This window comes from Sardina pilchardus, chromosome 7, assembly GCF_963854185.1.
Source record: "Sardina pilchardus chromosome 7, fSarPil1.1, whole genome shotgun sequence".
NCBI classification, from domain to species: Eukaryota; Metazoa; Chordata; class Actinopteri; order Clupeiformes; family Clupeidae; genus Sardina; species Sardina pilchardus.
In genome coordinates this window covers 9615820-9638919 of record NC_085000.1, presented here as the reverse complement: position 1 = coordinate 9638919, position 23100 = coordinate 9615820, and the positions used below count along the sequence as shown (strand labels likewise).

Below are 23100 nucleotides of genomic sequence, written 5' to 3'. Positions count from 1 at the left end.
CAATCAATCAATCAGTCAATACACATGGTGTATTTCTGTCCGCTATATGTAGTATCAGGATTATAATAAGGTGAATTGTGAAGCCATTAATGTGTTGTTTTTCATTGGTGCACTGCAAAGTAAACTCATTAAGCGGACTAGAAAAACTATTTGGAAAATGCGTGACCTGGATGTTTGATCATCATTGCCAAAGTCATGCATGGGCTAATAAATCAATGGGAAGAACATATGATTTCAGAGGTCTTAGAAGCATGATGATGCCAATCAATGAGGATGTTATGCATACACAGAGAAAACAGGCTACAGGTCCAGGACTTCATGGACCTCATAAAGAATTTAATCAAGAACACAATTGTATGGTCCTCTGTAATATTATCAACCCTCAGTAATTTGTCATTAATAACACATTAATAAAGTTTTTAATAACAGTCCCACAAACCCACAAAACACCCATCTCAGATTGGTTACTGTCAGTGACAACAAAGTCACTATGCAATTTGCAACTGATGCTCCAAGTTGGAAGGATATCTTTACTGGACAGAACAAAGAGGATGACTGTGTTCCCATAACTAACTTCACCTCTGAGTCTGTCCATGAGCTCATGCCGACCAGAGGTTTGGTAGCCAGTGACGCTCAGGATCACGTGCTCCAACCCTGGGTACGTACGTCGTAGTTTCTTTTCCCTTCTCTTTCTGCCGAGATCGATTCGTAATAAACAAGAACGAGGGGGCCATTGTCGCTCCCCTGCCCTGGTGGCCAATATCACTGTTACAACGAGCACCTACGAGAGAAGTTCCACCCCACTTCAGTTGGCATCAAAGGGTACCTAAATCTCATGTAAATTATTTATTTACTTATTCTACTGGTGAGCTTGCTGTTTGTTGTCGATTTCTTCTGCCACATCTGCTGGATCAAGTGCACGGTAAGTTAGATCTGTGTTTAACATCCGAAACACTGTTTCTGTGCAGCTACTGGGACTAAGTTATAACCGCAAGCTAGCTAACGTTACCTTCGTAGAGCTACGCAGGGCCAATTTAGCTAGTTGACTGGCTACATGAAGTCGCTTGTGTAAAATGGCGACAGTAGGTGGGGGGCGCCGAGTCTAGTTTTGGGGTATAGTATTTTTCTATCGTTTCTATTAGGTTGCTTAACTGTTTTCCGAGGGCCGTTTAACCACTGCCTCCGAGACTGAAACTTCAGCAGATGGACACCTCGCGCCTGTTTTGCTCCAAGTAATAATATCGGGGTTTCCGATGTTGGTTTCAACGGGATGTTACCCCGTAACCACACAAAAACCTCCCTGGATTTAATGCACCCTCACTCTTTCAGCAACACGACAAGCACACGAGGTTGCCACAACTTCGTTTTTGGTAAAAACCACAATGTAGGATTGATAGTGTCCCGATAAATCACGCTCTGTTGCTTTTTTTTTGCAGACCGTGGATGACTCAAATTTTGATTTATCTGGGTGCATGCATTTATTATTGTACTTTATAAACATTAGAACATGTCATTAAGTGTTGGTTGTTAACATCTATGTCCTAGTGCTAAAAAAATATTTGCTTTATGATGATGCTTTACTGTTTACCTTTAGAAGTATTTACAAGCTTGCATGTTGTTTCTGTCAGTTGTGATGTAACTGTTCCCCTGCATCCAAAGGGTGTCACTTGGTCCATGATTTTTTCCACTGAACTTTTTTTAACTGAGAGACAGACAGGGCTGCTTTGCTCAAAACACAAATGTACCCACAGCAGCTCCTATTCCTCTCTGTTATGACATGTAACCTGCCACACCCCCTGTATGATTGTATATGAAAACGAGTCAGACATTCAGGGTTTTGCACCGCCTTACTCTTTCATCCCTGGGTGTGATGCACATTAGATTAATGACCAGATTATGGCTGTATGGGACACCCACGTTTGAGGGACCCCAGTCAGCCAGTTCAGTGGATAACCCAGATTATTTCTCTAGGGTCAGTTCAGGTTGGAGCACTACAGAGATCAGCGGTGGTTATGATGATAGACAAATCTGGAGAGAGGGAGATGAAATGTATGCAAATGTGGCATTGCATAGGCACTGTACTAGAGCGCTTGAATGATAAGCCAGCTGAAAGGAGCACATGGCCTCCTTGGCAAAATACCATATTGATGCTATGGTAACATACAAGTTTCACTCCCTCTGAGCGTTTGTTTTGATCTCTGATTTTATGACCTTATATCATGTATTTTAGATGAAGGCCTACTCTAGTTAGTTGAAGTGAATTGGGGCTTAGCGCCTCAGTTGATGTTGAATATTTTAGGGGACAGTGTTGCTTTGGAGAGTGACCTGCTGTCAGCCTTCTCCCCTGCTCAGGTACTGTCATTTCAGAACCGTCCCACCTATGCGGTGGACCAGGGCCCGGGAGCAGGTTCAATTGATGGCGGACTGCGCCAGCAGTCCTGGGAAGCAGGGGCGCGGGTGATTGCGTTCACTCCCTCGCTCGCCTTCTCTCTCTCTTGCCCACTCGCTTGCTCACTCGTGCATCCTGAGCTAGCGGTTTTGGTCAGCAGGAGCTGGCGTTGCAGTGTCTCGCTGGATAAGAGGCTGTGATGTCAGCCATTTTAGGTTGGACAGCGGAGCGCGTGGTGTGCCGCCATTTTTTTCTCTCCCCCCCACCTCCCTTCCCTTCCCTCCTCCTCCTCCTCCTCCACCACCGCCCCCCTTCCACCTCTCCCTCCCTCCCTCCCCTTCCTTTTTAACAACTGAGCCTTTACGCCTGAGGTGGCCATAGATGGCCCCTCTCTTTCTCTCTCTCCCTCTCTCACACACACCGTTAAAAAAAAGAAAAATAGTTTCCAAACTGGACACAGCCCTAACTGTACTAGTATAATTTCTGTTGGGTTGATTATTTCTTGTTCGTTGGTTCATTCGTTTTCAATATCAGATCAGTCTGCCATAACGCGCCGTGTCACTGTAAGGCTATACAAGGCCTATCTTTTAAGGGGCCATCTTGGTGAGTGTGTGTGTGTGTGTGTGTGTGTCTTTGAGTGAGTGTTGGGGTGGGTGGGTAGCAAATACAGGGTTGGTAGATCTAGCTCTGTGTACATGCCAACCAGCTTAAGTGTGGTGACATGTTGTGTCGTCTTGTGGGCCAGGCGTAGATGGAAGTAAACAACCCCTTGCTCAAATGAGGCGGCCCTAGGTCCTCAATGGTACACAAAGACCTAGAGAGAGAGGTTTAAAAACCAAGGGAAACAAGAAGGGGGAAAAAAGAGAGCGAGTTGCCCAGCGTAGATGATAAAGTGTGACGGCGAGGACGACCACACCTTGGAGACACGGACACCGCCAAACGCAGCGCTGAAATAGGAGCAGGGCTGGGACTCGGACGGGAGTCACCGCTCGCAGGAGTGTGGGGAATAAACAACCCAGCGAGAACCCAGCCAACCGTCCAGCAAGCCTCACTCTGTGTGTGTTTGTGTGCCTGTGTGTGGGGTGACTACTATGTGAGTGCTTGTGTGTGTGTGTACGTGTGTGTGTGTGTGTGTGTGTACGTGTGTGTGTGTGTGTGTGTGTATGTGTGTGTGAGAGAGAGAGCGAGAGAGAGAGGGAGTCTGGGGGGTGAGGGGGAGTAGTCGGTAGGAAGGGGAAAAGGGGAGGGGGGGGTAGGACGGCCGGTTGCCATGGGGATAGTAACACACCAGTGGCGCTGCCGACCTGTCTCCCAACAGACCGCGCTGAACTTGTTGAGAGAGGGAAATGGAGGGAGAGTGGGGGAGGGGTGAGCCATGCAGTCGGGCGGTCAGGCAGGCGGATTGTTGGAGTGGCTACAGCTCACCCACACAAATGGACAAACACACCAGTGTACTTCACGTCAGCAGGCCAGACGCTAGTCTTGGGGTAGAAATGCTTGTGAGACGTTTTGGGGGGGAAGTAAATAAAATTCAACGTAGACGCACGGACGGCGCGACGACGACGACGACGCCGACGACTCTTCCTAGAGACGCCGTCAACACGGCCCCGTCACTGCCCAGCTTCTAAAATTGGCACCTACGGCGAGGCGCGGCTACAGAGACCGGCCAGTGTGTTATGATTGAGAGACACACAGGACATGTGACATGGCTTATTTATGTGCTCCGAAGGGGACAAAAACAATCCACTCCGCGTCGGGCCACTTCTCCTCTCACTGAGGGCCTGGGGGGAGGAGGAGAGGGGGGGGGGTGACACACCAAACAGGCCTCAAACTATGCCCAGTGGTCATGTAGGCTTCAACTTAGAACCAGCAACGTGAAGGCCCCATGATATCATGTCCGGTTGAGTCGCGCAAGAGTTGTGATTCCGTTTTTGGTTTAGTTGATACTTTCATCTCTGTTTGTTTATTTGTCTTTTAACAGTCTTTTGTTTGTGCTTTTGTATATAAGCATGAGGACAACAACATTGCTTTGGCTAATGATGATGACTCACTGCATTCTCTGAGATGTGGCTGTCTGCTGAGTTTAGCGATGAAGCACACTTGCGGATATGACTCGCCAGACCATCCCACGCCATGTGTGGCGTAGGCTGTTCATGGTTGACCACTCGCTCAACTTGGTGACTTCGCTCATACCTTTTTATTGTTCATTTTTACCCATCTGATATTTACTCCTTTATGCAAGCGCGCAGACGCCTCTTTTGACCCTCGGGTCAGTCGTAGGTTTGCAAATTGTCTGATTTTCAGAAATGCGTAGGCCTCGCCGCCCTTTACAGTGAGGTCGGCGTGAGAGTTTGATAGGATTCAGATTTGGCCCAGGAGCGTGTTGGTGGCCATTACCCCTGGGCTTGCTGGCAATGCTGGAGACTGGTTAAGCACACAGAATGCAGCGCGGCTCCTAGGTTGTCCACTGGCTCCAGTGCTCACAGCAGAACATTCCAGAGGCTTCGAAGTACGCCAGAGAGGAGGAGGGAGGGAGGGGGGGGAAGGGAGGGAGGGAGGGAGGAAGGGAGAGCGAAATAGGGAGAGAACGACCGTGTGTGATTGTTGTGGGGGTAGAGGTAGAAAAGCTGTAGGGAGGTGTGTATAGGGGGGTATGTGGTGGTGGTGGTGGGGGGGGGTATCAGGGCAGAAAATTCTTGCTTGAAACACCTTGCCCCTTCCTCTGCGCTGCGACAGTTAACACCCCCCCCATTCACACTCCTTCTCACACAGACACACACCGCCCCCCCACACCCCCTCACACACACACACTCACACACACACCAACACTCTCGACCCAGTCCTCTCGCCCATCCCCCACTCGCCTTCTTCTCCCTCGTTTGCTCACCCTCTCTCTTTCCCTCTCTCTCTCTTTCTCTCTGTCTCTCTCTCTTTCTCCCTTAGGGCTCTGGCCCACGTGATGGATGGTAAGCCCTGCCCACCCCACAACCCTTTTGTGCTGGTCATGTGACTCTCAAGTCTTGGCAGGGCCGTGCCCCCTCATGCAGAACCGAGTGGCAGTAGGGCAGTAAGGCCTAACGGAAGGGCAGTTCCGCCAGCGACGAAAGAGAGGGAGAGAACGGCGAATATTTCTTTGTTGGGCGCGGGCCACGGTCTCCTCCGTCTCCTACCCGCCCCGCCATGACACGCCGGTTCCCGCTTGTCGCAAACAAGTGACCTCCTCCTGCAATCAGCCTCGTGTACTCCTGAGGAGTTGGGGGAAAAAACAAACAAACAAGGAATAGAACTAAACAAAAACAGAAGTTAGATGTTTGTGTCGCAAGAGACAACAAGTCTTTTTGTGCCGGCCTGTGCGTCCTAGAATTCCTGGCATTGATCACAGGAGGCGCTGACTTCGATCTCCGCCGTAACAGCAGTGAGCCACGGAGCCCAAACCCCAGCCGGTTATTGGCACCACGCTCCGTACTGTTCAAGCCTGCAGGGGTATTTGTTAAAGCACTGTTCGGTTTGTTGTTCTCTTCTTGAGTTTTATGACACCCCTTTTTTCACTCTCTGCAGGTGGCTTGGGCAAGAAAAGCTAGAGGAGGTAGTCATGGATCTCTAGGGGGTCTCTCTGTCTGCTATACCACATAGAATTTAACTGTCAGCTAATCAACAGATGTCTTGGCAAAAGCCAAAACTGTGCCTAGCAGCAGGCTCAACCCTGTTGGTCTGGTTAGGCCTCACTCAGGGGCCTTGTCAGACTTAAGAGCGTTTAACGGCTCTCCTTTTTTTTCTCTCCATACCATACGGAAGCCATTAATTCTGATTCTCCAAAGTGCTCGACAGCGACAGAAGGCTAAAGCACTTGAGATCACATCTTGATACACTTGCTGTGAGGAAGAAATGGAGTGCAGAGCACGCTCATAGTAGTTGTCTGGTCAATAACGCAAAATCAGGAGGAAAGCAAGCACGTGATGTGTTCAGTCATGATATATCTTCCCTCATCAGTGCTGGAAAATAGGCATCATTCATATGCGGTCTACCTTTGAGCTGTGCCTGTTGCTGGGACAAACCTGTGCTGATTAAATCTACCGTAACCTTCCTGTTGGCAGAACAAGCGAACGTGTTTGGATACCGCAAACTAGGATTAGGGAGTAAGATGGTGGTGACCTATATTTTTTTTAGCAAAGCCTGGCAGCTGTGCGGGAGGCAGGAAAGGTGTGTGAAAAACAGGCGAAGGCAGAATCGGTTATCGGTCTGTTGTCACGCAAAGATCCAGTGGTGTAGGAAGCCAGGCTTTCCAGATGAGCACATCATGTTCACCACAGTGTTCTGTGATTTTAGCAGATGTGCTCAGACCTTTTTGGGGGGGTGGGGGGGGGTGAAACTATGCATTTGTGTTACGGACGACTAGCGGCCAAAAACTTAGTGTGTTTGGGGGGATGTTTGTGTTCATGTGTTCATTTGTGGTATTATGATTGGTTGGGTGGGGTGTGGTGTTGGGTCTGGGGTTGACTATTTCACAACACTTTTTACGGCCTAGTGTGGGTGTTGTGGGGGGGGGGGGGGGGGTCAAGCCTCTTTTGTAGGTCATTTCCTGCATTTCATAGAAGTAGTACGAAAAGCAATTATTGCCTAAAGTGTATACTATGCGACACTGTGATCTCATCTGTCTGTGGTCCTGTCCTAGAGAAGTAGGTGGACCATGCTTTCCAGGGTATGGTGACTGTAGTAGCCTCGAGGGGGAAGGACGGCTCACAGTCTAGCTCTAACAGACAGAATGAGAGACCATAAAAGAGCCGTCTGAAGTGTCTGTTGTTTAGGAAGACATCTCCATAGAAGTCAGGTTCTGTGGATGGGATAAGTGGGGATTTAGTCGTTAGACGTGACACAAATAGATCACCGGACCACAGTTGGCCTTGGCTCACAAAAGCTCAACGTGTTTTAACGCCCCATTGATATATTCAATGCTGAGCCAAATGCTTTGCTGCTGACATAGCCTATCATATATCATTCCAAAGGAAAAGAACACGTTTTGTTATGAGAGTAGAGAGATTATAATGCTACTTTTAAAAGTTGTATTTGTTTTTGTATTTTGTTAAGTATTACCATGCATGTTGTTATGTATGTGATTGTTTGAGTTTTGTTTGTTTTACTTAATTGTAGTAATGTATACATTGCATAAGTTCTACTGATATAATTGTGCTATTTAAGGGGACGTGTCTCATAACCTTCCACCTAATATTAACTCCACTTTAATTGTTCCCTCAGTGAGTAAGGTCGTACTGCTGTCTTTTTGAATGTTGAGAACAACATTTATTTAATGAATTTCCTTTTCCCTTTATCCACAGGTTTCTTTACTGATGCCTGGATCTAACATCAGAAGAGCACAGCTGATGGATTGAGTGGCCTGGCAGCCAGGCAGCATCACAGACCTGTCTCTATGGCCAATCCATAACTCTGCGAACCACCATACTGCAAGTGCACAGAAAACCAGTCTTCTAGTCCACCCAGCTTTTTGGCTGCAGCCATGGCTAGCAAGCGGAAGTCAACCATTCCTTGCATGATCCCGGTGAAGACCATGCATATGAGGGATGACGTTGAGCACGACCTGCCTTGCATAGCGACTAAGGACAGTGCCTACGCATCCCGAGAGGACTTGTACGGTCAGGGCTACCTTGACCTTGGCGAGCCTTCCAGGCACGACTCGGGTGACGCCCTGAAAGACGGGGGCACCTACACCTGTAGGCCGTGCAACTTCGAAACCCCGGACCTGAACCTGTTCCTGGATCACGTCTACAGCGGCCACCCGGAGTTCCGGTCGGACCCGAGCTTCCACTGCGTGGACTGCGGGGTGACGGCGGCCAAGTTCGAGGGCCTGGCCCTCCACAACGCCCGCGTGCACCCCAGCACGGTCACCACCACGCTGCAGCTCAGGAAGCGCGAGCGCAAGGTCATCGTGGAGCAGAGCCTCATCCTCGGCCCCGGCGACAGCCTCCTCTCCCCCAAGTCGGACTCGGAGATCTCCATCACCAAGACGCCCATCATGAAGATGCTGAGGGGCAAATCGGAGCACAAGAGGATCGTGGTGTCGCACTCCGGCACGGACGACTCGAGGCTGGAGGCCGGGGTGACCGTCGTCGCCGGCACCGGCAGGCCGAGCGAGAGGAAAGACCTGCCTTCTGTTACTGTTACGCACGTGCCCACCATCGTCCACAACGGCTCGACGAGCAAAGTGACGTTACCATCCGCCATCCAGATAGTCAACGGCTCCGGGGCTCTGCCCATTCTCAAGACGGCCGTCACGCAGGTGGTGTCGGTGGTCCAGAACCGGAACCTCCACCAGCACTCCACGCCCATCACCATGTCCTCCTCGCCCTCCTCCTCCTCCTCCTCCAGCCACAGCTCCAAGAACCTGCCCAAGGTCATGATCCCTCTCAGCAGCATTCCCACGTACAACGCCGCCATGGACAACAGCAGTTTCCTCAAGACCTCCTTCAGCAAGTTCCCCTACCCGACGAAGGCCGAGCTCTGCTACCTGACCGTGGTCACCAAGTACCCCGAGGAGCAGATCAAGATCTGGTTCACGGCGCAGAGGCTGAAGCAAGGCATCAGCTGGTCACCGGAGGAGATCGAGGAGGCCCGCAGGAAGATGTTCAACACCATCATTCAGACGGCGCCTCCGTCGGGCCATCACCACCACACGACGGTGGGCCGACAGACCCACCACGGCACGGCCCAGCAGACCTTCACGGTCCTGCCCGCCTCGCTGGGCGCCGCCGGCCTCCCGCAATTCCTCCAGGGCAGCCTGGTGAGCCAGGGAGGCGTGATCGTCACGCAGCCCATGATGGCTAACGGCATCCAGGTCACCAGCGCCCCCGTGGCCCTGGCGGTCACCCCCAAGCCACAGAGTGCCACCAAGCCCATGATGCAGGCCAGGCCTGCCGCCGCCCTGGTGGCCGATAAGGGCGTCAGCATGGTGGTGGGCACGGTGGGGAGCAGCAGCAGTCTCAACTACACCATCTGCAGCAGCAGCAGCAGCAACGGAAGCGTCAGCAGCAGCAGCTCCAGTAACGCCAGCAGCTCCAGCAGCATCATCAGTAGCAGCAGCAGCAGCAGGTCCAACAGCAGGAACAGTGGCAGTCAGATGAGTGTGATTAGCACTGGTGTAGGCACCATCATCACCACCACCATCAGCAACAACAACAGCAATGGCAAAACTAGCATCATCAGCGGTAACAACATTAACAGCATCACAGCTAAAACCAATAACGGCAACAAAAGCACTGAAAACGGCAAGAGCGCGGTGAACGGCAAAGGCACTGCACCCAGTGTCGCCAATACTAAAACCAACCAGGATGTCAAGAGTGGCAGCAATGGTAAGGACAGCAGCAGCACTGTGAAAAATACTAATGACGGCAAAGCCTCCCCTGACATAAAGACGAGCACTGACCGCAAAGCCAGTCCTGACGCCAAGAGTGACGGGAAGACAGACGGCAAGAGCAATGGCACCAGCCTCACCACCGCCACCACCACCAACCCCACCACCACCACCAGTGCGAGCACCACTACCGCCAACACAAACAGCGCCAGTGCCACGGCTGCAAACACAGCCGCGTCCACAACCGTCACCACCACCCCCACCACCACCCGCACCCCCACCCCCACCCCCAGTGGCCACAGCAGCAGCATCAGCAGCAGCAGTGGCAAGAAAGGAGAGACGCCGACTGCAGCTGCGGCATCATCACCCTCCGCCAGCGCGTCCACCACCCCCAACTCCCGCAGCCTCTCCAGCTTCCTGGACGCCAACTCCAAGCAGAACAAGAAGTCCCAGGAGCAGCTGTCGGCCCTGAAGCAGAGCTTCCTCAACAACCAGTTCCCCAACCAGGACGAGGTCAACCGCCTGACCAGTCTGACGGGCCTGTCGGTGCGCGAGGTTCGCAAGTGGTTCAGCGACCGCCGCTACCACTTCCGGAACCTCAAGGGGCCGCGCACGAGCACGGGAGGCCAAGCGTCGGGCGCAGACAAAACCGCCTCGCCCGGTCCCGCGTCTGGCCCCAGCGCCGGTTCGTCAGACACACCGGTGGTGTCCTCCGCAGAGCGACCCAAGACGCCCCCGCCGACCCCAACAAGCCCTCCTCCGCAGCAGCAGCAGCAGACCACGTCTCCCACCACTCCATCACGGCGACCGCCTCGGCCCCCGTCCCCCGACTTCACGGCCATCCGCTACAAGGAGCGCGAGCCCCACCAGCTGGTGGCCCTGGAGGCCAGCTTCCTGCTGGACCCCGAGCCGTCGTCCGAGGAGGTGGACCGGCTGAGGCAGGAGACCAAGATGACGCGGCGCGAGATCCACGGCTGGTTCGCCGAGCGGCGGAAACGGGCCGCGGCCGAGAAGAAGAAAGAGGAGGCGGAGAAGGCGCAGAAGGAGGAGAAGGAGGAGGCCGAGGCCTGCGCGGAGGAAGGGCTGCAGAAGAGCGAGCCTGTGAAGGAGGAGGTCAAGGAGGAGAAGATGAGCATCGACGAGCATTCGGGTGGAGACGCTGCATCATCGCTGTCGTCATCGCTGCAAGTCAAAGAGGAGAAACAGAAAGACGACGCTCCTAAGGTCAACCCCATCAAGATTAACCTGAAAATGCTGAAAGTGACCGAGTCCAGCGGGAAAGAGGGCGAGGCCAATCTGCCGGTCCAGGCTGACCATCCCAAAACGGCCTCTCCGGCGCCTGCCCCGGCCACGTCGCCCATCCCCGTCCCCTCGACCCCGTACCGCGGCAAGAAAACGGCCGACCAGCTCCACGCGCTGAAGCAGGCGTTCGCTCGCACGCAGTGGCCGGGCAGCCCGCAGTACGACGAGCTGATGGCCCGGACGGGCCTGCCGAGACCCGAGGTGGTGCGCTGGTTCGGCGACTGCCGCTACGTGCTCAAGAACGGGCAGCTGAAGTGGCTGGAGAGCTACCAGACCATGGTGGAGGAGGAGGACTACCAGAAGGCCAACCTGGACGTGCTGAAGGAGCACCTGGAGGCCCGCGGGGCGCTGGACGAGACCCAGGTGAAGGAGCTGGCCAAGGGCAGCGGCCTGACGGAGGACCTGGTCCGCCGGTGGTTCACCAACAGAGCTCCGTTGCTGCTGGCGGCCAAGAAGGAGGAGGAGGTGGTGGAGGAGGGCAGCGCTGGGACTGCAACTGCGACTGCGACTGCGACAGCGACAGCGGGGGAGGTGGAGAAGGAGAAGGTGAAGGTGAAGGAGGAGTCCAAGGTGGATGGAGCTCCTGCTCCAGCAGCAGTGGCCCAGCAGGACCAAGGGAGTGTGAGCGAGGAGAAGATGGAGCAGTCGCCACCTGCCAGCACCACCAGCACCACCACCACCACCGCCGCCACCACCGCCTCTTCCACTTCCTCCACCCACGACTCTGAGAAGACCATGACTGCAGACGTGAAATCAACAAATCCAAAACAAGGTTAGTCATGATTTGGCTCTGAATTGCAAATTATCCTTAAAAAAAATGTCTGTGCACATGGGTTTTTTCCCCACATGTCCTTTTCACCTCACACCTGTATCACCTGATTCTAACAGAAATACTATTCAGGTTGTTCACAATTTCAAACAAGACATGTGGTGTTAGCCCTATCTCCACCTTTCCCATGATCCCTCATTCACAGCAGATGCTTGGCGTATACCTGGCGGTTACGTTACCTGTCCTGTTTTAGTTTTGGTGGCCATGTTAATGGGTTCGAGTTTTCACACAACCTCTGTGTGAGACGTTCGTCTCCAGTGCGTCTTGAGCTGCAACCGCCAGTCAGCTAGAGAGTAGAGGTGGCGCCTGTTTTTAATTTTTTTGGCAAGAGACAAATGTGTCAGAAGCGGTCTTGTGAAAAGTAGAGTAGCAGCTCGGCATCAGAGATGTTCCTGGTGTGAATACACACACCTGCAACGCGGCAGTGACGGAATGGAGACACAGCACACGTGGCTCGCGTCTGGCACGCATCTGGTGTGAATGAGGCGTAATCCTTTTCCTAGAGACGGCCAGTGGCCGACCTAAACAACACAACACAATAGACTGCTATGCGCAAACTACATGCGTCCTGTGCGCTCCAAAAGACTATGCAGCCTATATTGCTGAGATTATGCAACAGATGTGTATATGATTGCACTTTCATGTTCCGCTACGCATCAGGGGAATAGCTTACAGAAGCAAAGGCTGCAAAAAAATGTGCGTGTGTGTATAATTATGTCCACACACATCTGGTAAATGACTCCTGACAGACCACACACTGGAAATGCGATATCAGATAAATAAATGAAGTGGGCCATTACAGGCCATGTCAAATAATGACGACTTATGGAGACATTAGTGGGATCTGAACACATGGGCTTCCTTGTATCTCCTTGTTTGTTTACATGGACATGCTGTTGTCGGGAAAGTGTCAGAGGTGGAGGAAGTTGATGTCATTTGTCCTGAAATGAAGTGCTATGTTTTGGTCATGGTAATGCCCATGTTTATGGGCGTGGATTTAGCGGCACTTGTGGGCGACTGGATTTCTTGCGCTGATTTTAGACCGACATATTTTTCACCATGTTGTTTTGTCATGTTTGTCGCTGCACCACAAGTAATGTTCCTGTTTGTTTGTTTGTTTCACAGAAGTGGCCTGAGGAGGCGTGCGCCAGAGGCCTTGTGTGAGTGACTGAGCGCAAGAGAAAGTGTGTGTGTGTGTGTGTGTGTGTGTGTGTGTGTGTGTGTGTGTGTGTGTGTGTGTGTGTGTGTGTGTGTGTGTGTGTGCATGTGCGTATGCATGTGCGTGTGTGAGGGAGAGAAAGTGAGATCGCCCCGAGGGATGTACAGTATTGGTGGCCTTTACCGGGAGAGTGAGTGACTGTGTATGTGTGTGTGTGTATGTGTGTGCGTGTGTGCGTGTGTGTCATGACAGCAGATGTGATTGTAATGGGATCGCTGGACAGACTCGGACCCACCCGGTTTAAGCCCCCCGGCCCACACCTTCCCCCCGGTCAACACCAGCCTCCATACCCATCTGAATCTGGGGAGGGGTCTCCCCTCCGATCCTGCTGCAGAGGAAGGGGGAGACACAGAGGGAACTGAGGCTTTGCGTTTGGGATGGAGAGAGCAAAAGAGGGAAAGAAAGACAAAGAGAAAAAAAACAGAGGAAAGAAGAGAAGCATTATTTGGACTGTACAGATGTGGACCAGAGAGGTTTACCTGTTGTGTTAAAGGAGTGTCTGTTTCTAGGAGACATAGTTATGGGGTACGTAATGTCAACTGCACAGCTCTCAATGAGCTTTTCTGTTTTGTGTTTTTTTGTTTTTTGTTTTTGTTTTTTAAAACCATGACTGACAAAAGGGGCGCCATGGACACATGTATCCATATTTCGTACGGTTTTAGCACTGGACTATGGCACATCCTTGATGGTTACATTTTTCTTGGATTTTTCTTTTCATAAGAAAAATAAAACATCTGTAATAATAATAAAAAAAAAACATCACGGCTGTTAAAAGTGTCAAAACCAGCTTATCGGTTCATAAAAAAAATACTTAGGCTTGTATAATTTTTACAGATATTATTTGCAGAATAAAAAGGTTAACGTGAAATGATTGTCTCTTTAGCACACACATTCTCCCAGACCCGATGAATGAGGCCACACATGATAGTTGAATAAGTACTTTATTTAATTTTCAGGCTTGAATATGTTTCTTATGAAAGGCAAAATTAAAATGTATACTTCCCCGTCTTCTCCCCGCATAGCATAGGCACATTACAGAAAAGGCTTCGTAAAGAGCTTCAGTAACAAAAGAAAGTGTGACCATGAGGGGAGAACAAAACCGATATAGATATATACATATATCTATGTCTGTTTTATATATATTGAAAAGGAGATTCCTGTGGGTGTGTATTTATAAATATGTGTGCATATGTACACCGAGGCACATGGAAGCCAATGCAGTAGACTACATTACAGCTATTTGAAGCAGACTGGGGTTGGGGAGCGCGACAAGGAACACAAAAGAGAAACTGAAATCCCAAAGGAGGACATGGGCAAGTGTGGTTGAGCAATTTTAAACATTCAAAACAAACAAAAACAATCAACATTGCCCTTTTGTATATTTTCTTTCACTCGTGCTAATGTCAAAACACATAGGTTGAAGGCTGGAATTTTGTATATTTTGTATTGTTTTTCTATAAGTATTGTATTCACTGGTCATAAATAGCACATAACATAGGAACTAAACCAGTAGCCCATATAAAGAGGCTGCAAGCCAGCACAAGTCAACACGGCCCATGTAGACCATGACGTGACATGGAGGAGTAAATGAACGAATGAGATGAAGGTCCACACTGCAGCCAACTCCGGCTCTAGCTCACTTGCTCCCTTGGGGAGGGAAGTGCACAAGATTGGGACACCCTGTGATCGGCCCCTCCCTGGAGCCCACTGGCCCCTTAGTGCTTGCTGAAGGGGCCAGTGAATCCCCTTGGGACTATTTCAATTGTTAGTGGCACCATAAATTAAACTGAATTGAAGATTTGTTCTGACTGTTGACACTTGATGACCCTGATGTCCACAAACAAACAGCAGACAGCAGAGTCAGGCCATTTCCATGGGTTGTCCATCCAAGCAGTCGTCTTGTGATCCATACGTGATGAGGAATAACTAACATAAGGTTATGTGTTCTCTGTGTTGAACATGTTCATCACCTGGTTATGCAGGTGAAGCAGTTTTATGTTTATAACGATGTTGCAGTGATTGTACGCACATGATTTATTCATTCCCAAACCTCCAACTAGTCATACTCCTCCAATAGCACTATTATATACAGTTGGCCAGTTAGAATTCCCATGGTTATGTAGTGGGGACGAGCTTTAATCATATTGAAAGTGTGGAAAATTACCAGGTTTGTAAAATGAAGATACATTAAGCATCGCTATCTGTGTCCCGATCATATGAAAGTCTGCTGCTGTTTGTTACACGTATGAACCACAGGTGTATGTGGGTGTACCTACCAAACTGTCCATGACAGTTTCAACCGAGAATTAATAGTGTCAGCAACGTTTTCATTAAAGGAATTAAGATGCCCGTTTGCAAGTGCCCACACCACTTGAGTGCTTGTAGGGCTTCCTTCATGACCTCTGTAGGCTGAAGACAGCAACTGCAGAGTTCGGAGCTTGGGTATTTCGTCCTGTGTGGCGCTTGTAGATCCAAAACTATCTAATCACCGGTCATTGCGGTAGTCACCAGTCAAGCTGATGCTTTCACACTTTTTTTCACGGTTATAAAACACACTTCAATGCAAAGCAGGCAATTTCATGTCAGAATGGCACAAAAATACAAAAACTGGAATATAAATCATATTTTACTGGCTAACCTAATTTTTGGTCCACCTAACCTACAGAAATGAGTGGATTTGATTTAGGGGAGAAAAAATAATTATAAAAAATAAAATAAAAAACGGTCACCACTCACTCGGCTCACTTTGTTCAGTGCACCATTAGTCATTCTATTTGGTCCCTCATTTTGCAATACTGCTCTTATTTATTTCATTTCATTTCATTTTTTTGGTGTAAAATCATCTGGCAAAAGCCAAGGTCAAATGAGGCGCTCTTTTCTGTGCTTGCACTACTGTTCCTTGGCATATTTCACAACACACAAGCATTATAAACATGGCTGAAGTCTTTCTGTTAGTAATAGGTAAAAGTCTTCCATGAAAGGCATTAGAGAGAGTGCAATACTCATCAGAAGCGAAGGAGGAGAAAAGGGCTCTTTTTTTTAAAAGCAAACACAGAACACAAAATGCTGCCGCACTAAATGGTCTCAAACGCTGAGGGAAACAAAATACATACAGGAAAAGTATTCCCAGCAACCTAAAATAAGCTGCGATCATTCCCATGATAAATGGACTCATTAACAGTAATAGGTTTTCGCTGGGGGTTTAAGATGAGATTTAGGTATATATACACACACAATATACTTCTGATGGTATTCTCAGCAGTAAAAAACACCATTGGATATTTTGTCCTCGCTGTTGGCAAAGGTTGAGAAGAGAGAGAGAAAAAAGAAACTAAAATAAACCTTGTAGAACTCAACATAGTATTTTACAGAGTGCGCTGCCATACTGACTGAGTTAGAGATGAGTGTGCAACAGCGTCCTCCGAGTGGCCTGGCCTTGTGGCACAACAGCTACGCTGAGAGTTAGCGCAGAGCAGAGCAAAGTCGTGGCTAGTTCACCACTATCCGCATCCGGACAACCTGCCTTACGCAACACAACGCAAACACAAAAAATAAAAAAAAATGTAAAAAAAAAAAAAAAAACAGAGAGGGAGAAACCAATGGAGAGTCTGGCCATGTGGGAGGCGCGATGGGAAGAGGAGAAGCCGATGCCAGAAAAGTCCTGCGCTCTCCCCTGTTTCTGTTTCTTCCTGAAACCAGTGGCGTCCAACACAAACAGGCAGTATCCTCTTCCTGAGCTTCTTTTCAGACAGTCGCTCTGGTTTTTCCCCCCTCTGGTTAAAAAAAAAAAAAAGGAAAACGAAAGAGGAAAAAAACAGCACTAATGTGTGCTCAGGGACAGGCCGGACGCTACCGGACGTCTCTCACCAGAGAGGGGTGAGAAAAACCCTTGTGTTTAAAAAGGGCACATGGTCTGAAGAGTTTCAAAAGTAAAAAAAGGAAAGGTGTCACATTATGAGAGGTTAAAACTAAGGTTTAAATAACACAAAAAATATCAATAAAAACAAAAAAATAAGAAAAAAAGGGCTCTTTGAGAGCAGGTCAGCTATGTCTGTTCTCTGGTAGACAGCAAAGCTGAAATAAATATATTTATATAGAAATCTATATATACTTATATATGCCAGAGAAAAGGGGGGAAAAAATTACAAAACAAAAAAAAACAACAACCCAAACTTGGGGAAACACACACACACTGCTGCGTTTCCATCGCTCTTTGTGGTCCTCCGTTCAGGCAACGGCTCCACTCTGGCCTGCTCAGTTTGCACTTTCCACGACCGCGTCGCTCCCCGCTTCCATCCGCTCCTACCTCCAGCCCCACCGTCTGTCCAGTCGAGGTTGTGTGTGTGTGTATGTGTGTGTGTGCGTGCATGTGTGTGTGTGTATGTGTGTGTGTGCATGTTTATGTGGAAAGGGGGTGTGTAGGTGCTGATTGGCTGGAGAGAGAGGCAGGAAGAGGGGGGAGCACACACACACACACACACACACACACACGGAGGGGAGATCTGCCTGAAATGTGGGCCAAAAGCTCTGGCGACGTTTCCATAGAAACAATTTTCACAGCAGTCCATGACATCGTCGGCACCGGCGGAGACAAGAGAGCGAGCGGAGCGGGAGAGAGAGGGAGGGAGGGAGAGCGAGCGAGCAAGAGCCCGGGACGGCGGCCGGGGGCGTCTCATCGACGTCGCCGCTCCATCTAGACTCGATTCTCTCCGCCCACTCGGGTCCGCCGCATCAGCCTGAGGGGAGAGGACAGAGAAGAGAGGGAGAGAGGAGAGGACAGAGAAGAGAGGGAGAGAGGAGAGGAAGAGAAGAGAGGGAGAGAAGAGAGGAAGAGGAGATGAGATGAGAAAGAAGAAGAAAGGTTTGCATCACAGCTGAGTCCTGTCAACACCTGCACCAGTACACCACATCGCAAGGCCATGTCATGACATGCACGATTCTAAACTAGGCTAGGCAGCTCAAAATGACCAAGCACTGCCATTGATTGATGCATGTTAGTAATCTGTATCTACAAAAAACACGCGGAAAAGAATGCTTGAAACATGAACAAAGACATAGACATACAAACAGATACACACACAGCAGACATCCACCACACACGCACAATCCTACCTCCCCGCCCTTCCACACAAACAGATCAACCACACACACACACATGATCCACCACCACACACGCACACACACCTCCTGTTCTGGGGGTCCACATGGTCCAACAGCGCTTCTTGCGGAGACACCCTGAAGTCGTCCAGCGGGGGCTGGTAGCGCGACTCGAAGGAGTTTTCCCGGCCGCGGTAGCCCAGCGCCTGGCCCGGCGACGAGGGCAGAGGGGACATGGAGGAGGCCGAGGACACGGAGCCGGACTCGCCCGTGCGCTCGCGGCCCACGTAGCTGGCCAGGCCCATAGTGGAGGCGCCCAGGAAGGGGCTCACGTCACCATTCTCATGGGGCTACACAGCAGACGAGAGGGGGAGTTGTTGAAATGTACAAAACCCTTAGGTCCCTCTACTCAATCACATACAGTACATTCATATACATACTGCATGATGTGTATATTCGTACAATATACATCTGTACATAGAAACACATTACCACAAGTCGATCCTTATTTGTACATAATGTACATAGGGACACATTAACACTTAGTCAGTACTGTACAGGAATCGTACCGTAATTTCCCAACTATTAGCTGCAGCTTATACATTGATTTAGCTTATAGTTAATGAACGGGGGCATTATATTAATATGGTTTGGTTTCTTTTAACTTGCATAAAACGCTGCCATGTGGATAATACAGTACACTGTAAATTACTGCAATGCCCCTTTAGAAGCACTGGGAGACGGCAAACATTTCTCTATGTTTGTGGTGCCGTACAGAAGTCAGGAGGAGCCTCACCCGTCCCCTGACGATCTCCATGTGGACAAGCAGAGTGGCCAGCTCCAGATCCTCATTATAGCTGTTCTTCAAAGGGACCGACCGGTAGCCTGTGCACAGAGGGAAGACAGACCTAGAGTGACGCAACCACTCGCACACTAATGGAGGAGGAAGAAGGACAGAGCCATGGACAGGACACCACACAGTGGTCATATGGTACCTGTCTTGAGCCCATTGATTGGGAAGGTGGCCTGGGCAAGGAAATTCTGGTCACTGAACATGTCGATCTCGTACACGCCAAAGCGCAAGAAAGCAAACGCAGGATTGCCGACCGTGAAGCGGAAGGATTTGCGCGGCCAAGTGGGGTTCAGGCCGTTGTCAGCTGGTGGAACGGAACAAAACAGAAGAAATACAATTTGTTTTATTTCATTCCAATACAAGCATTTTCTTTTTTTTCTTATTAAAGATGACTAAGCTACTGATAAAAATGTATATGTAATGTCATGTGTGTGGCCTAGACAGATACACATTTCTGGGAATAAACTTATGATCTTGGTGCTATTAGCACCCTGCTCCACCAATCCACTAGGTTCATTAAACTCTGTGTTAAATCAAACAGCATTCTGGGTAGTGGAGTCCTCGAGAGTTGAAGTTAGCCTCACCTTCTGAGTCAGTCTTCTGCTTGGCACTGTCATACTCGGCCCCACACACCTCGATCTCAATCAGTGGACACACGATGCCCCTGCCATGCTTGGGTAGGTGACGTGCCCCCAACACCTGTATAGTGACATGTGGAAATGGGATAGTCAGATATGAAACGGTCCCAGGACAGATTATTGACTTCCATCACAAGAAATGACACAAATCTGATCTGAATCTGATATTTACCTCAATGACCAGAGTGAAGGTCTCTAAGCCCCTGAGAGAGTGGCGGTCAAACGGATCGAAATTATCGTCCCTCATGATGGTCGGCTGCAAGACATAACCGCTCCTGCCGTTGAGCATGAACAGGGCCTGGTTCATCTGCATGGGTTTATCTGGACGGACACACACACACACACACACACACACACACACACACACACACACACAGAGAGACAGACAGAGAGAGGAGCAAAAGTTGAGGGGGACAAATCAGAAAATTTCCTGAGCAAAGTAACTTGGCAGAAAAAGTAGCATGAAACGAGCGGCACTCAACAGAGGATTCTATCTGCAGTGACCGTGAGGGACTCGCAACACTCTAAGATTCACACCTCCGTATTCACACAACCGTATTCACACAACCGTATCTCAAGCGGCAACACACCTGCTGCACCACTCCCTACAATCACACACCTGCTCTGAAGGTGGAAGTGGAGCAACTTGTGGCACTCACCTGCGGTCTGGAAGTTGAGGGCCACCAGCTGACTGCCGCACAGCCACATGGGTAAGGGGTCGTAGTTGGAGGAGTCCAGGCGCTGGCCCTTGGGGTAGATGCGCGACAGCTGCAGCCGGTTGTACTGCAAGAACTTCTTCCCCTTGATCCGGTTCACGTACTTCTCCGCCTTGGTCTCTGGGAAGGAGGACATGTCCCGGAAGCAAGCACGCTCCGATCCAATCTCTACACACACACACACATGGAGTCATTAGGAGGCATAAGAGAATATTCTGAGTGTGTGTGTGTGTGTGTGTGTGTGTGTGTGTGTGTGTGTGTGTGTGTGTGTGTGTGTGTGTGTGTGTGTGTGTGTGTGTGTGTGTGTATTGTATTGTATAATGACATTCTGATGGCTGTGGAACGCAGAAAGGATGATCTTACTGTCTTCGTCAAATGGAACCGGCCGGCAATAGATGACCAGGTCCGAGAGTTCCAAGGCGATCTTCTTCCTCCTCTCCATAATCTTCCCTTCTTCCAGCTATGTGACACACAACTTCATCATAAGCCTACACTGGTTTACCAAAATCATTTTCTAATCCCACACACATAGAAGCATCAAAAACACCAGTAAGAAACAAAACGTTCCACCCTTCAAGCTTGTATTAGTAATTCTGTCCCAAATGACTAGCCTGCTGGTATAACATAATACAATGAATGGCAGGAAGCAGCTTATGCTAGCTTTAGTAGAGACACAAAACAAGATAATAGACTGCCTGAATTTATCTGCAGAAATATTCAGTGCTGTGTTAGTTGACCATGATGTGCTTTACTGACCTTCGCCTCAGAGGTCATGGTGACCTCGCGGATCTTGATGACCCAGTCCTTAAGCTCCTCCTGAGTGCTGGCGGCGATGTCCAGGACGGGCGAGCGCGGTGTGGCCGATGAGACCAGTGAGAAGACGAACGGCCGGCTGCCCTTCCCCTCTTGCCGGACCACTGCGCCCAGAGAGAGGGAGAGAGAGAGAGAGAGAGAGAGAGAGAGAGAGAGAGAGAGAGAGAGAGAGAGAGAGAGAGAGAGAGAGAGAGAGAGAGTTGAGACGGAGGTGCACTTTCTTCTTCACTGTGAGAAATATACCACCATACGCAAGTCATACTTTGACAGGCTTACAAGCCTAATCCCAGGGTTCCGAAATCTAGAGGAACGGGAAATGGTGGCAGTCTTACTTGGACAGAAGGGACAGACAGCAGATCTTGCTGGCAAATATGTCAACGAATGCCATAAGGCAAGACAGTGATTATATATTTGTTTTTTTACTTACCTATCTGTAAAACTACACACAGACACGCATGCGTACAGACACGCATGCGTACAGACACACATACACATTTTGGATGCACTTATATTTGCATTGTACTGTATACCAAACATTCTCTATGTAAATGTATGTCTAAATGTTCTGCTTTAGCAATGCAAACATATTTGTCAGAGAGAGACAGAGAGAGAGAGACAGAGAGAGACAGAGAGGGTCAGAAAGGGCATCTACTCCAGCTTTGGGCAGTTTAGACCACATAAACACACAATCCCCCATAGGAGAGTTCAAGCTAGCCAAGCACACAATGGAGCCATTCAAATTGTGGCTTAAGAAAGTGAAGTTACAGTTTCAGAGAAATGCTCTGTATTCTCCAACAGAACAATAGACACTGTGCATCCAGGAGGCATGTTAGGAAACAAGCTCATCCTTCAAATCAACTGCATCTGTGGGGCTGAGCGCGTCTGATCCATGAACATACACACAGCGGAAAAACCCCAGAGCCAGAAGTGGACGGCGCGCCTGCGTCCGAGCCCCTCAGACCAGGGAGCACAGCCCAGACGAGCGTGTGTCCTTCAGCATGAGTGCACGCGCGGGTCTAGGGCGAGGCTGGAGTGGGTCTGAGCAGAGCGGAGATGAGCTGAGCATGGCAGCATGCACTGGAGCATATGCTCTGAGAGAGGCAGCTTACTGAGCCACCGGGGGGAGTCAGTCATCTAATAGAGTAGCCAGCAGAACAGGGACAGAGGAGGGGGGGACATCACAACCACTGAGAGATGGAGAAAGGAGAAATGCATGAAACAATGAAGGGGGAATGCAAAATGTGTGTGTGTGTGTGTGTGTGTGTGTGTGTGTGTGGGAGAGAGAGATCGAGAGATCGAGAGATCGAGAGAGAGAATGTGTAAGCATCTATAAATGTCTCTTGAGTGTTTTTGAGAATGTGTGTGTATGTGTGCATGTGTATGTGCGGTGTTTGTGTGGTCAGAGTGACAGATAAAGAGTGTTGAAGATGTCAGATAGAGAGGAAGAGCTTCTGAGTAGAAGCTGAAGAAAAGGATGAGACAGACATATGAGAGACAGAAGAAAAGGAAGAGAGATGGACAGAAGAAAGAGAAGAAAAGGAAGAGAGATGGACAGAAGAAAAAGAAGAAAAGGAGGCAGCAAGATATGAGAGAGCAGATGGTACGATGACTGCAGGGAGCGGATGCACTGAGGACCCTAACTCTCTTCTCTCTAGAAAGGTGCACGCAGGCGCATCACAGGATTTCTGTGTGTGTGTGTGTGTGTGTGTGTGTGTGTGTGTAAAGTCATCCTACGGTTGCTGAGTGAAATTAGTTGATGGTCACGGAATGAGTTGCCGTCCTACTGGAAATTAAGTGGCCACAGCCAATTTGAATATGACCGTCAACTAATTTCATACAGCAACTGCAGGATGACATCACAAAAATGTGCAGCAGTCTCTT

At 49.7% G+C, this 23100-nt stretch overlaps 2 protein-coding genes across 5 annotated transcripts in view; one reads left to right on the top strand and one right to left on the bottom strand.

Moving 5' to 3' along the window:
- The first annotated feature begins 682 nt into the window (after nucleotides 1–682).
- On the top strand, nucleotides 683–13970 carry zhx3b (zinc fingers and homeoboxes 3b). 4 transcript variants are annotated; one of them, XR_009939814.1, is made up of 4 exons: nucleotides 683–922; nucleotides 7723–11826; nucleotides 13009–13078; nucleotides 13147–13970. XR_009939814.1 is itself a non-coding variant. In XM_062540690.1 (3 exons), the coding sequence occupies exons 2-3, from the start codon at nucleotides 7902–7904 to the stop codon at nucleotides 13017–13019; spliced, it is 3936 nt and encodes a 1311-aa protein (XP_062396674.1). In that variant the 5' UTR covers nucleotides 683–922; nucleotides 7723–7901; the 3' UTR covers nucleotides 13020–13970. The 4 variants fall into 4 exon arrangements, 1 of the variants encoding a protein (XP_062396674.1); XR_009939812.1 differs by having other exon boundaries at nucleotides 13009–13082; XR_009939813.1 differs by having other exon boundaries at nucleotides 13009–13106.
- A 57-nt stretch (nucleotides 13971–14027) lies between these two features.
- Nucleotides 14028–23100, bottom strand: part of plcg1 (phospholipase C, gamma 1) — a 42361-nt gene continuing 33288 nt past the window's right edge. The window contains exons 25-33 of the mRNA XM_062540689.1: nucleotides 21163–21323; nucleotides 20770–20866; nucleotides 20350–20574; nucleotides 19863–20011; nucleotides 19637–19751; nucleotides 19195–19356; nucleotides 18996–19084; nucleotides 18287–18549; nucleotides 14028–17838 (exon numbers count right to left, since the gene is read on the bottom strand). Of these exons, the coding sequence (XP_062396673.1) occupies nucleotides 17796–17838; nucleotides 18287–18549; nucleotides 18996–19084; nucleotides 19195–19356; nucleotides 19637–19751; nucleotides 19863–20011; nucleotides 20350–20574; nucleotides 20770–20866; nucleotides 21163–21323 (1304 nt within the window). The 3' untranslated portion in view covers nucleotides 14028–17795. The remainder of the gene's footprint in view (nucleotides 17839–18286; nucleotides 18550–18995; nucleotides 19085–19194; nucleotides 19357–19636; nucleotides 19752–19862; nucleotides 20012–20349; nucleotides 20575–20769; nucleotides 20867–21162; nucleotides 21324–23100) is intronic.